The sequence below is a fragment of the Penaeus monodon genome, chromosome 10, assembly GCF_015228065.2.
Source record: "Penaeus monodon isolate SGIC_2016 chromosome 10, NSTDA_Pmon_1, whole genome shotgun sequence".
NCBI lineage: Eukaryota > Metazoa > Arthropoda > Malacostraca > Decapoda > Penaeidae > Penaeus > Penaeus monodon.
The window spans coordinates 12,803,449-12,819,035 of record NC_051395.1 but is presented as its reverse complement, the minus strand read 5'-3'; the positions used below and the strand labels follow the sequence as shown (position 1 = coordinate 12,819,035).

Sequence of the window (15,587 nt, the reverse complement as noted above, 5' to 3'; positions counted from 1 at the left end):
AAAAACCTTTTTAGACGTTTAGTGTTTTTTCTACAGGACTTTAATTTCACAGAAACAATGAAGGAAATCATGACCCAAGTTTAGACACATGAAAGGGTGATGTGACACTTTCAACTCACTGCAGCTAGCCTGATGCAAAAAAAAGCATTTCATGGTAAGCCCCCCATTCATAGCTTCCCTAAGACTCCACTGCCCCCATCCATGAAAACTGGGGACTTGTGGCCCTTGGCTTAACTGTGGAGAATTTGGATAGTGGGAGGCTCAAAAAGTAAAAAGTCTAGCCCCGGCGTGGGGACAGTCAGGGTTTCCCATACCAACCCTGTCCCACAGCCCCCCTAGATTTAATGTGTGGTTTTGGGGGGCGGCCCTTTTCCCACCCTTTCCCCAAGATAAAACCTCCGCCAGTGGGGGGGGATGGCTGTGGGGTGCCCACAGGGAGTGTTGTAAAACATCGCTTCCTTACTCGTTTGAGTGATAGGAAAATGTGTATGGAGCTATTTAGATCCTAGTTGCACATCCTTTTAGTGGGTCTTTGGGCAATGGGTTTTAGACTGGCCTCCTTTTTCTTCCCCTGGAGTGCCCCTAGGTTCAAGGGGCCCGGTCAGGGGGGGTTGTTATTCTTATATCAATGGGCATGCATTTTTTATATCATAATTCAATAAAATAATATATAACTTACGATAAATAAACATATATATAAATGCAACATACGTACCATATGTACATAAACACACACACACACACACACACCCACACACACACCCCACACACACACATAATATATATATAAAATTTTAATAAAAAATTAATATATAAAAATTTTTTACAAAATTATATATAATAATAAATAATAATATATAATATACACAATATATAATATATATTATTATAATAATATATATATTATTAAAAAATATAATATAAAATATATATGTGTTGTGTGGTGTGTATATATATATACAATATATATTATATATTATATTATATATATTAATTATATATATATATGTATATTATACACATATATTTGCTGTATGTATAACATATATATGTGTGTGTTTTTTTTTGGGGGGTTTGATTAAAAATTATATAAACATATTAATATATATATATATAATATAATAATATATATATATATATATATACATTATTATATATATATAATATTTTATATATTTTTATATTAATAGTAAATTGTATAATACTTACAAGTATTAATGTAGGTAATAAACTAGACTTACCACACACCACAAATGTATAAAATCATACATATATACTTATAATATATATATAATATTAATAATAAATAATATATATATATATATATATATATATATATAATATTTTTATATATATATTTTTTTTTTTTTTTTTTTTTTTTTTTTTTAAAGGGAGGTTCAGTCTGAGCCGCCGTGGTCACAACAGGGTCTAAATTTTAGCTTTCATGTTTTGGTGCTCTTGAGTGAGTAGTGGTAGGGTCCCCCCGTTTCCTTTCCCCGGAGAGTGCCGGGGTTTCCTTTGTAATTATTTCTCTATTTTTCCCCGGGTTGGCCAGATTGACTTGGCTGGCTTGGCCACCCCGTGGCTAGTAGGCAATAAAGGTGAAGTTATTGCCCAAGGGAAAAACGCGTCGGTGGTGACTCGAACTCCGAATTCAGACTCCGTCGGAAGTCTTGAGTCCGCGCTCTAACCCTTCGGCCACCCCGGGGCCCTTTTTAAAAAATATAAAATTTTATATTATATATATTATAATATATATATAATATTAATATATATATATATATTACAAAATACATATGAAAAATTTTATTTAATTTATATATAATAATTTTAAAATATATAATATATATTAAATATTTAAAATTATATATGTTATATATATATATATAATATATATATTATAATTATATATTATTATAAAAATGTATGTGTGTGTGTGTGGGTGGTGTGTGTGTGGGGATCATATGTAATGTTGTATACACCACTTATGGGTATTATATATATAATTTATAAATATATATATATAATTAATTTTTATTTATATAATTATGATTTTTTAAAATATTATATATTAAGATAATATAAGAATATATGTATATAAATTTTTTTATATTATATATTATATATATAATATATTATATAATTTTAAATAATATATATTCGGTGAAACCCACATTTTTTCTGGGAAAGGAAAACGTCGAAAATAATTTCTTTGCGAGAAAAGAGCAAAAATTCTTTGCAAACAAAAACCGTTATCTGCAAGAAATGGCATCATCTTGTGAAACCGCGTGAATTGCCTCTTTAGAAAATCGCTATCCGGGGGAAAACCGGTTTCCATTCGAGCTTTAAAAAGACAAGAGCATCACAAAAAATCCACAGTTTTCCTTTCCATCCCAGGAAATCGGGTTTCCAGACCCAGCTCTTTTGCCTTTAAATTTTACTGGGAAAAAGTGATCGCTTTGCCTGGTGGATTCTGGGGGGAAAGGGGTTTTTGGGACCATAATCCTATTATATTGCCCATAAAACTTTTTCCTTACCTTAGATTTTTTTCTTACTGCTTTAGTCTATGTTTATCGTTATAATTTTAAAATAAAAATACTACATCGATTAAAAAACCACAGGAATACCAGTGTTTACCATTCTCTTTGCCCTTTTTCCCCGCATAAACAATGATCCGATTTCGTTGGCGGTCAGCTGATGGGATGGGTCCCGTGATGGGCAGCTCGAGGACCGCCTCCACGTCCCCCTTCGATGTGCATCGCGATGCCAAAAGGTTTTTTTTTACATTTGCGAGTTAATAACCAAAGTTTTTTTTCACGAAGGGACGCGTTTTCATATCAGATTGCGATTGGGTATAGAGCAATGAAAATAGATGAGAGTCCCACGAGAGCCTGCATTGCCCGGAGGTAACACAAGCCCCTAATTCATAATATTACGTGCCCCGTTCAACCATCAGACCCGGGGACCGCCAAGACGGGGACGTTGTTCTCTCTTCTTTAGCTGCTTTGCAGCCAAAAACATCCCCTTCCCTTAAGAATGAACAAACTTTCAAGTTTTTTAAATTTTCCCCCCCCTAGATAAAAATTTCCCATATATTCTTTATTCACTTTCCCATACAAAACATCATAAATTTCTATTACGACAATTTCAACTTACCCGGAACAACTTTCTGGAAATTAAGCGAAAAACCCGGGACGGCTAGAGTGACTCTGAAAGGTGTTTGATACCCTTCTGGCGGGAAAAAGATTTTTCCCTACTAAATACAAAACCTTCACCTTTGGGGGAGGGATACTGGTAAGGAGACCTAAAGGGTTTTGGTAGGTGAGATTTTATAAGACACTGGCAGCGTTTTTGCAAAGTAGCATTGATCTCTTCGGTCGGGGCTATTAAAGAAGATATCAAGAAAGGGAAAATATGTAAGTTTTAATTCTTAAAATTCGGATGTTTGGGGGCAAAAGACTAGATTTCAGCTAAAAAAACGATTTCTTGAAAGTTTATTTCTGTTTATACGGTATTTAAAAGATTTTCCTTTCAGTTGAATAAAAATGTAACTGATGCCCAAACCACTGTTCATTTTGGTTTTGGGGACACAATTATGCTTATCCCTTTATTTTTTTGATCACTATGATTTCATGATCAGCCCTCAGCAACACCTGGGTAAGAATACGAGTCATCGCTATTTTCAGATTACTGTTGTCATTTTTTGTACGAGGAGCATTCGAGATTTTTTTCGGTAAGTAAAATCAAGCCAAATATTGTTGAAGATTTTTTTTTTTTTATTTTTTTTTTTTTTTCTTTTTTTATCATCTTGACCAGTCGCCTTTTAAACAAAGCAAGTAGTTTTATTATTCAGTAAAATTCTGTTTTTGTAGTTCTTAGGCCCCCAGAAAAACCATTTGTAATATTGCCATGAAGCCATCAAGGTTCACAGCAAAGTCTTCATGATAATTTAACTACAAGAGAAAGGGGGAGGTGCGCGAGGAGGAGCGGACGAAGTGCTGTGGACGAGCGAGTGTCGCCGCGGGTGGCGGGTGTTCGGCGTGGCAGGACGCCGCCTTCAGTGTGAATGGTCGCCCCCACAGGGGTCTGTCCTCACGTGGGACAAGGAAAAGGGGTGCCACTGCCCGAGAGTCAATAAACATAAAAAAAACAATCATTTCGAGTAATAAATTTTTTAAACCTAAATTTTATGGAAAGGATTACTTTTTTATTAATTTATACTAAGATAAAGGGGGGAAAAAAGGTTTGGGAATACTTAATACAGGGGGTTCCCAAGGTCGAGGGAGGGGCCACGCCCAAGAGTTTGGAAGGGCGACAAATGCGGGTCTGGAGGGGGACTTGTCCTCAACAGCGTCTACGTCCGCCTCCGTCCTGCAAGTCTCCTCCGTCGTCTATTTGGACTGCATCTCCGATCAACACCAGGTCTGTTAGCATCAGAAGCAGAATCATCCTAACCATACTTGGAAATATGCAATTCCCTTTTTACATTAATTTTTCTTTTTATCCTTACCAGGCGACATACAAGTTGGAGGTGGAGCCCCACGGGGGCGAAGTCTTACTCTCGTCTTTTTACGTAGTTTCGTAGGTAATCTACTTACTTTTAATAAAAATTAAAAATCCCTATGCAAATCCCTACACAGATGTAGATAAGGTGCGAACGCTAAGTGGAAATAATAAGTATATCCCCGGGAGAAAACGGGCGACAAAACGAGACCTGGGGGAAGGCCCACTGCCCCCTGGGCGCCCTCTTTAACGCCTCCCTCGCATCTCCCAACCCCCCCCGCGGCCAGGGCCATGGGGGGCTCCGTGACGTTCCCTTCCGCTCGCAGGGCCAAAACGTCACTCGGAATGGTTCCTAAATAAAAAGGGTTTTCGGGCAACGCCATTTATCAGGTAATCCAAACTTTTTTTACATTTTCCACTTTTAAATGTATTCTCAACAGAGCAGGAGGGAAAAATATATAAAACGGTATTTCGCTGGATGGAGAAACAATCTTGAGCGAAAATCCATAGAAAATGATATCTAGTATAAAAATTTTTTGCATTTAGACTCAACCCGGCGACCGATGGTGCGGGCGGTGAGTGCACGGGTCGCCACGGTACACTGAAAGGTGCCCAGCACGGGGGTTCTTGCCCTCAGTGACCTGTTTTAACTGAAGTAAGTCGAAAATGATTGTTTTGATAAAATCATATGTGTTACCCCCCAGCCTAATTTTAAATTTAATTGTGTGTGGTGTGTGTGCTGATATGCATACAAATGGTAAATGTCATTTTCGAAACCCCTTTCCTTTTTTTTCGTAGTCTTTCCCCCCCTATCTTTTTAATTTTATAGCATGTATATACATAATCATTATCTATTTATTCCCTTTATTTAAAATATGTTGTTGTTGTATAATAGTCACACATATATGTAAAAAAAGTGTGTGGTGGTGTACACAATACATTTTTAAAATTGTGATGTGTATGTCGGAAAGACAAGGGGAAAAACCCGACAGGTTTTTTTTCCTTTATTTTTGGCAGACACTCTGGAAAGGGCCCCCAGTCCCCGTATAAAAAAGGTGAAAAGGTGTCATGGAGAAAAAGAGCATAGAATATAATATATATATATATATATATATATATATAAATTTTATAATAATATATTTTTTACTTTTTCGTTTTTATATACATACATATTTTTGTGTGTTTTTCTATGTGTACATATATTATTATATTATATATAAATTTTAAAATATATAAAAATATATATTATATAATTCATGTTGTGCGTGTTTGGGGTTTTCATGAATGTGTGCTAGTCATGAGTGTTTTTACTATAGTATGAATATATATTTCCCGATGGGGATTAGTAATGACCATCGAACGGACTCCAGATGAGGGGGAAGACCCGCTTCGAAACTGACTCTCTGGGTTACCCCGCTTTATGACTGATGGTACTCCACTTATAGCTTTATAAATTTATGTTTTTGCCCGGAAACCCAAGGGGTTTAAGAGAAAGAATTAGAGGAACGCTTTAAAAATTTAATTTCCTTTATTTCCTCTTAATTAGAGGAACTCAGGTAATGAACAAAGTTCAGGTTTCCTTCTCTCGGGAAAACTTAAGGTTTTTAATTGATAGCAGCTGCTCGCATATAAATGTACTTTCGGGCGCTTTTGCAGTATTATAGGGTAGAAATAAAATATTGAGTTTGTTATTTATTTGCATTACAAAACACAAAAAAAATTTAGAAAGTTATATTGACTCATTCCCTTCAAACCTGTATGTAAATATTTTTTTTCCACAGTCGCAGTAGAATTTTTTAAAAATTGACTAAAAATATAAAAATTTATAAATTTTTATTTTTTATATAATATATATAATTTTTACCACACATATTTACACACACACACACACACACACACACACACACACACACCACACATATTTTATATATTATATATATTATTATATATATATGTAAATAAAATTTTATACATATATTTATATTATATATAGCATGTCAAAATGATTTTTTTTTCATTCATATAACTTTTATCATTTACTAGACACAAATAGGGAAGAAAAAACCACAATACAAAAGTGTCTCATCCCCTTTTTGGCCCTTCTCCCCGCTCACCTGCGCCCTCTCAGACTTCATTCCCGCGTTGTGGAGCTTCACGGTGACCATGAGGGGTTTGGCTTTGACTCCCTTTTCACCAAGGTCCGCTTGTGTGTCCTGGTTTCCCCCAAGGGGAACCCCCCGCGAGGTCCTCGTTCCCTCCCCAAACCGACGTCTTCCCCACTATTGTCTGTGTTGGAGTCAAATTTCCTTTTTCCTTTGAAGGTCGTTCTACTCTAAATTTTTCGGTGTTCCCATGGGCTCCCCCTTTCCCCCAGCCCGGGGAAAAACCTGTTCGGGAATTCTTCGAGCTGAGCTTCTCCTTCCTCCCCATTCGGGCCTCATTGGCTGAGGTATGTCGAGAGTTTTTGCTCTCTGGCTCTCCCCTGCTCTTTTTCCGGGTTTCCTGATGCAGCTGAACTCTCTCTCTCCTTCCCTGTTTCAAGGTGGAAGGGGGGTTGAAAAGGCCCCCTTTTCTTGGACCCTTAGTCCATCGCTCTGCTGACCACTTCCCTTCTCCATATAAGGAAACCCATGCATAGGGGTATGTACATACACTTCTTCTCATACCACCCCTCCATGTAAAAGGGGAGGTTTTCCACTCGCTTTTCCTTCGCCCCCTTTCGCATTTTTGTGACCCCGTACTGGATGGAGACGTCTTCCTTTGCGCTCTTTCTCCAAAAAGGGTACCCTGGGCATGTTCTCGATGCCGCGTATCCGGGCGCGGGGTACCTTTTATCACGACTCTCCTCCTAAATTTACTCCTATTTGCCCGTCCCCAGCCTCCCACCCTGAGAAATTTCTTTTCCCTCGCCTCTTCACCCTCTCAACTAAGCTACTTTCGCCCGGTGAACCTCTCCTCGCAACCGGGTCCCCCTATAGCCCTCCTTTTTCCGCAAAGGGGGGCACCCTTTCTGTTTTTGTGCCCCCTTGCAAGCAGTAATTTGGCGAAAAAAGGCGCCAGTCTTACCCAAACGTCGTCCAACTAAGACGCTATACCAGGGGGGGCCAACAATAACGCCCCCCTTTTGCATCAGTGGGAAACTGGCCACAGATGAAAATGGTCACAGCGCGGTTTGTTTCCTCCGCGATGTCCCTCCCGCAACGGTGGAATTTCCTTTTTAAAGCGCTGCCTAATTTTATTGAAAAGCGGTTTTTTTCCCGTGACAGCCCCTTCCTTCCCCTATCTCCCCCTTTACCGTATGCCGGCCACCGGCGCATAGTCCGCCCCATCTCCGACCCGATTTACCTTCCTTGCTTTCCCTTCGTCTGTCCTCACCCCCCCGTGTTCCCGCGTTTCTCTCCTCTCTCCTTTTTTTTACCCCCTCCCCTCCCTTTCCCCTTCAGACCTAAGATGGAATCCCGGTGGGTTTTGAAACTGTAGTCCCATTTTCAAAAAATCAGTTTTTTTATTGGGTTTTTTTTCCATTTTTATCAGCACGGAAGAGTGTTTTGTATTTAGCCAAATATTATATGTAAAAAATGTATATAATGTTTTTAATATAATATATATATATATATATTTATTAAAAATATATTATATATTATATATATATTAATAATATAATTTTAAAATAATTATATATTATGGGTCTGTTATGTATAGTAATTTGAAAATATACATATTTTATATTATCCTATATAATATATGTACACATATATAGATTATATAGTGTTTTTGGTTTGGTGCATATATATAATTATTATAAATATATATATATATAATATATATATATATTATGCTGCTATGTTTTGATATATACTAATACATTGGCATGCGGGCGCCGGTAATATACTATAACCCATTATTTAAAATTTTAAAAATATACTCACATAAAATTTTATTATGAGCGCGCGGGGGCTGTGTGTGGTTTGGTGTTTTATATCATTGTGCTGTCGATGCGTTTTGTGTTGTGAGCGTGTGTGGAGCGTGTTGGGGTTTTGTGTGGTTTTTGTTGGGTATGGTTGTGGCATTATAGGCTAGGGTATTTTCTTCCAGAAAGGTACTTTTTTTAGTGTATTGTATTTACAAAAAAAACAGTGGGTTTTAAAATATAATTACAATTTGGCAAAATTTCCCGGTCCCCTTTTTTTTTCCCCCAGTTACATTTTTCTTTTGGTCACGGGGGCGCACTTGTTTTGCGACGGACTAGAAAAATTTTGTCGACATGAACGCTTACCCAAGGGGAAAGGTTTCGGAACAGGCCGCTTGGAGGGCGTCCCTTTTTCTGCAAGAAGACTGGTCAAAAAGGTTCTGCCTCCGTCGGCCAGGGCCTCGGGTAGTTGAAAAACATTTTAATTTTTTTTGTTATGGATGAAAATGTACAAATTTAAAAACAATATTGATGCCACCTGAGTGTCTATGTGTGTACACACACAGGCACAGACACGCACTCAAACACACGAACACACACACACAAACACATAAACACACATCCAAACACACATGCACACAAAAACATATGTGTATTATATATGTATGTGTGTGTATCTGCATATATATATGTATATGTATATATATATCTCCATCCCCACATGTGTGTCTATTATGATTTAAGGAAGCAACCTATCACGGAAGAGCGACTTTTATTGTTATCCATGTAACCTTAAGAGGTGTGGCTACAATTCACTTGTTTTGGAAATTTGTTCAGTATAATCGTGAGTTTTATATATATATATAAAAGAAACATTCTGAAACGTTTATGACGTTCTACTGATTTTCTACAGGATATTACTTTTACAGAAACAATGAAGGCTAATCTAAGACCCAAGTTAGACACTACGCAATGGCTGATTGGAGACACTAACAACTCATAACATCGGAGTGCATGTATCAATGACACAAGATATTTCCTTAAATCACCCGCACACACACACACACACACTATTTATATACTGTGTGGGTTTTGTGTGTATGTATATATATAATTTTATATATATATATAATATATATATATATATATATATATATATAAAATATATATATTTATATATTATATATATATATATATATATTTTAATATATATATTATTGAATATATATACACACACATATGTAAAGTGTGTGCTGTGTGTTGTCTTTCATTTACAAGTTTATGCTCTTGAAACTTTTGCAGGAATACGATTAATTATATTCATATTTTTTGATGTTATTTAATATAACTAATAAATAACTATCGTTCACATTATTCCACTAAATCTTTTTTTTCAGCAAATTTTTTTCTCTGCATTTTCCCCTTATGTCGGGGGTCGAAGATCATTTCATAGTCAGTCTGGAATTATAACTTTATTTTATATCCCTTTATATTACCAGACATATTTTAGCTGTATGTTTTTGTACTATTTCTTTCTATATTATGTTGTTGTATATATATATTACACACATATTAGTGTCCCATATAAGTAATAAATCTATTGGCAAATTTATACTCGATTAAATTTTTGTTTGCGTGCTTATGCTTAGGGTATGGGGTAGCTTTAAATTTTGAAAAATGTTTGATACCTTCTCACTTTCAGCTCCACTGCTGGCTAGCCTAACGAAAAAAAAAAGGGAGCATCAGGGAAACCCTTCCATGCTAGTATAGCCTCTCCATCAAGACTTCCACAGTGCCTTTTTACCACCCATAAAATTGGGGTACTTGGGGCCCTTTGGGATTAACTGTGGAGGATCTTGGAGAGTGGGGGCTTAGAAAGGGTGGAGTTTTTAGCCCCCCGGCGTGGGATACGACTGGTTCCTACCCAATCCAGCCCCATGGGGTTATGGTGGTTTTGGAAGCTGACATTTCCGTCCCTTTTCAAAATAAAACCCCTGTCATCGGGGGAGGGGTACTGTGGGTGTTTGGGCCCCGTTGGGGAACAACTGACGGAGCTAGGATAGGAGTGGGGGTTTACTCATCCCCACAGGGGATTTGGGAACCACAGTTGCATCCACCTGGGGTGATGCCCAAGATCAACCCCAGACAGGATATCCCGGTTGCCTTTTTGATCAAAATAATATATTATCTCCTCAATTCTGATATAATCTTAATGTTATACTAGTCTATTTTTCTCACAGATCTTTCTCTTTTAAATTGTATTTAATTGTTTTGACAAAGTAAAAGGGAAAATTCACAACTATTAGAGAATTACAAATAATTTTTTAACTGTAAAGTATTTTATATAGTAAAAATTAAAAATCAATCACATAAATTTTTACCAATAAATAAATCTGAGTTTATTATAATTCAAAACAAAAAATTTTCCATATTTAATTTTCCATCTTTTAAATTAACAAAAAACTTGCCACTTTTCTCTAATGTTTAACATACAAACTGCATAATATAAATTTAAGCAAGCTGTTATTAATTAACCAATGTCAATGTTTAAAATAGATGTAAGCATTTTAATAAAAAAATTTCCCTTTCTTCACATACAATGATTGAAATCATAAAAATTTTTGTAAGCAAATTGAAATACAAAAAATTAGTGGAATTATTTTTAGGCAAGATGAATTACTTATACCAAGCAATTTAGAATCTAAGTTAATGTCTTTACACAATTACTAACTTAAAATCAAGATTATTTCCATCAAAAAGTAAATGAGTTCATTCTGAAAAGGGACATAAAATGTCTTGTGCTTAATCAAGCAATCATAATACTGAATTAATATTGCTAAGCCGCAATTAACTCAAACAAACTTATTCTAGGAATTACTTAATGATTACATCCAAAACACAAACTTATTCTTACGCTCTACCGGAAATTAACAATCATCCTCATGTTAGTCACACTTCCGTAGAGCTGAGATCTCGTAAAAGTAAATCATTAATTCCTTTTCTCTCTTGCTAACTCATTATATCATTACACTTAGAATTCAAATCTATATGTCTTCAAATTTTATCATTCTTCAAACTTGACAATCAAATCTATAATTATTCCATATATAATTATTAATTTTAAAATGAACTTAGTCAAATACAATTTTTGGTCCTTTATATAGTCATACATCAATCAAGAAATACTTATAAACTACTTTAAAAACAATTTTCCATAGCACATTCCCGTCCACCATGTTCCCCCCTTTAAAAAGAAACACTTAAATGCTTCAATAGGGCTTACCCAAAAATGCCACCAAGTGACATGGCTGCAAGGTGCTACCAGGAATGACTTTCAAGACCAACTCCAAACTCCTACTCCTCCGTTGGTCTGTCTCGACCCGTTCTTTTATCCCGCTATGGGGGCCCTTCCGGTCACACCCTTAGCAATTATCATGAATATAATTATAATTTCTCTTCACTTATTCGAAAAACTATCTGCGTCAGGACTTCCATGTCCCAGCAAATTTTCAACACTGTATTTTTCACTTTTAAATTTTGTCTATCTGCCTTCCGTGTTATTTTCTTGATACCCGACTTGAATATTGTGATATATCTAGGATCCCCTCCAACATTTGTTTGTATTCATGGTTCTAAACTTCTGTTAGTCATGTGTCATTTTGACGTCAGGGGCTTTATCCTTTTCCCTTTTTTCATCTGACCAAGCTTCGGACTTCGTCCCCCCCCTTCCTGAAATTTCTTTTTTTGATGTTCAACCGGATGGGTTCCACTCGCCTCGGTTTTTTTACGAATAATGCTTCTGCCACGAAAATCCAATTGGATTTTGGAATATCGGTCCTTGAGGAGGATTTTCCTTTTCCCCTTGCTTTTAAAGGGAATTGAGTAGTTGAGAGTTGGGGGTGCATCCCCTCAAAATGAACCTGTTAGCAGCTTAACACTACTACGGTAAAGTGGAAAAGATGGACCTTTCCCCCAACCCAATATGGAGGTCACTTTTCCCGTGTGGATTAAATTTCAGTGAGATTTGAAACGTTTTTGGGTTCATATTTTTAAGCTGTTATTTCCACCAATTTGCAAATCAATGAAGGTGTTCTACACCAAAAATCACGGGGTCTTGGCAGACGTTTTCAAAAACAAGACATTCCATGTTCTGGGGGAGTTTGGGGGATCCGCGTGTCAAGCTGGCACGGATGTTCATTTCCCCCTTTGGTTGGGGAGTTCTTCCCTCATTTTTTTCCACCTCTTTCCGGGAACTTCCTAGGTCCCCCCTATTGGCCCTGGATAGTGCTCCAAACCTATTTCTGGCTGTATAGTGAACGAGGATCCTTTAGAACTACAGGGTTTTCTGGGGCGCTGAGGTCTGTTGGTACCAACCATAGTTTGGGTTTTGTGGCAATTTTCAGGTCCACTCAGTGTGCCAAAATGTTCGATAAAAGCTATATCTGATCAATGTTCAGTATCAAAAGCCTGATGGACCCTACAGCTCTGGGGGACTCCTTCAAGCCTAAACACTTGAAAACAGCTAAGGAGTCCATTCGAGAAGGCCTGATTTTTAAGGCAGAACTTCTTCTTGCAGGAGACACTGGAGGCACAGATGTATGTCGTGTGTGCACACTCTTTTTGGTTGGTTGTGTGGTATGTTTGGTTTCTTATTTGGAGTAACCTAAGTTCGAGGCCCGGTCAGGGAGGATTGTTATATATCTATATCAATGCAGCATTGCATTATTCCATCTTTCATATGTGTATATAATACATGAATAAAATTTTATATATACATATATAAATACATATATGTATATATATAAATTAGGGTATATATATATACATATATATGTATATATATAAAATGCATAACATACTCTGTACAAATATGCAAAACACACACACACACCCCACACACACACACCACACACACAATATATAATATATTAAACATATATATATATATATATATATATTTTATATATATTTATATATATATATACACACAATATATATATGTATGTATAAAATCTACCCTGTGTGTGTGTAGTTAAAGTTATATACTTTCATATAATACATATGTAAGAATATATATATATATATATTATAAAATATTTTATATATAATTACATATATGTAAATGTGTATGTATATATATTATATATGTTATATAACTAGAACTTGTATACACACATGTATATGTATATACATACATACATATATATATATATATATATATATATATATATATATATATATATATATATATATATACATGTGATTCATATGAAAGTATTCACATATATATTTGTATATGTATATGTATACACACACATACCCATATATATATACATTTTATGAAATTATGGGTGCTTCCTGCTCGGGGTTTGGTGAAGTGACAGTGTGGTAGACTAGATGTGTTAAGTGCTTGAATGCTTTTCTCGCTTTCAGCTGCCACCGCTGGCTAGCCTAGTGCGAAAAAGGAGTATCTCTGCATAAGCATCCCCTGCCTCTTCATCATCCAGACTTCTGCAGTGCCCTCCTCGTGGCCACCCATGGAAACATATATTATATATTATATATATAATATTATATATATATATATATATAAAATTTTATATTTTATATAAAATATATACAAAAATATATATATAATATATATATTATATATATATATAAAAACATATATATATATTGATGTTTATATTTATAAATATATAAAGTATATATTTTTATATAAATAAATATATATTATACATGTGGTGTGTGTTGTCTTTGCGTGTAAGTGTGTGACTGTGCGATTAAGTAATATATAATATATTATATATATATATTATATATATATATATATAATATATATATATATATATACATATTGTGTGTTTATATATATACACAAGAATATACATAATATAAAAAGATATATAATATATATATATGTATATATATTACATATGCATGGGCTCACAAGTGCAACCACACACTTTTAGGGAAAATGAAACATATAAATAAACTGCAGTGAATGCAAGTTGATGAAGTTGAAAATATTAGTTCATTGCAAGCAAAGACCAACATTCTAGGTTATCTGCACATAATGACTATCATCTTGTGAAACCGTGTGAATTGCCTCATTAGAAAATTGCTATCCAGGGATTCCATTCGAGCTTTAAAAGACGAAGAGCATCACAGGAAGTCCACAGTGTTCCTTCCATCCCGAAGAAGATCGGGTTTCCAGCACACACAGCTACTTTGCCTTAATTTGCTCGGAAAGGTGCGTCTGCATTGCCTGGTGGATTCTGAGGGAAAGAAGTCTTTGGGACCATAATCCTATTATATCTGTCCATAAAACATTTTCCTTACCTTAGATTTTTTCTAACTGTTGTAGTCTATGTCTTATCTGTTATAATCTTAAATTGAAATATCTAACATCTGATGTAACCAACCACAGGAAGTAGCATGTGTTTACCATTCTCTTTGTCCTTTTTCCCAGCATAAACAATGATCCGAGTCCTCCTATTGGCGGTCAGCCTGATGGCAATGGCATCCCGTGACTGGGCAGCTCGAGGATCCAGCCTCCACGTCCCATTCGATGTGCATCTGCGACTGCCAAAGGTTTTTTGTTACATTTGCTAGTCGTGCATGTGGCATGACTACTCCAGGCTACCCAAGAAGTAATTCAAAATATACTTATGAGTATAGTTCTAGGAGCTCCTATAGTAGATGGATGATTGTGCATCTACTATCTTGTAGTACTGGAGTCTTATCTCTTTGGGGAGTGTTTGTTGTGGGTGTGAGTACCCACAGGTATGGTTGGGTGCTGAAGGTGAAGTCAGAGATCAGCGGGGGAGCCGACAGGCTCTCCAGTCTGCTAAAGACTGGGCAGTCCTTGTGTAGCTGCTGCTGTTGTCTTGTTCTGCTGGAGGATCATGGAATGCTTATTTCGTTTTGGATTCTACGGCTTAAGTACACGGACGCTGTGTAAACGCGCAGGGAACGAGGGGAGCCCAATGTCCAATGAGCGCGTACATAGCTTTGGATCTGATGTGACCCAACCTGGGAAACTACACTGAACTTCAGGTTGTTGGGTCGTGCTGCTACACTCCACGATGGACTTGGCTTCTTAACATTCGCTTAGAGTCGAGCCTACTATCCCTCAAGACAAGGATACAACAAATTGTTGCTGGTCGTGTCA

General features: G+C 36.1%; 1 protein-coding gene across 4 annotated transcripts in view; it reads left to right on the top strand.

Moving 5' to 3' along the window:
• The window catches only part of LOC119577844, a 98,262-nt gene that overhangs the window by 51,978 nt on the left and 30,697 nt on the right, over positions 1 to 15,587 (top strand). For 2 of the 4 annotated variants that reach the window (XM_037925446.1, XM_037925444.1), the window contains exons 1-2: positions 14,560 to 14,666; positions 14,886 to 15,007. The exons of the other annotated variants lie outside the window; for them this stretch is intronic. In XM_037925446.1, coding sequence (XP_037781374.1) covers positions 14,894 to 15,007 — 114 coding nt within the window. In that variant the 5' untranslated portion in view covers positions 14,560 to 14,666; positions 14,886 to 14,893. Of the gene's footprint in view, positions 1 to 14,559; positions 14,667 to 14,885; positions 15,008 to 15,587 lie in introns of those variants that run through there. 4 annotated transcript variants of the gene reach the window in all.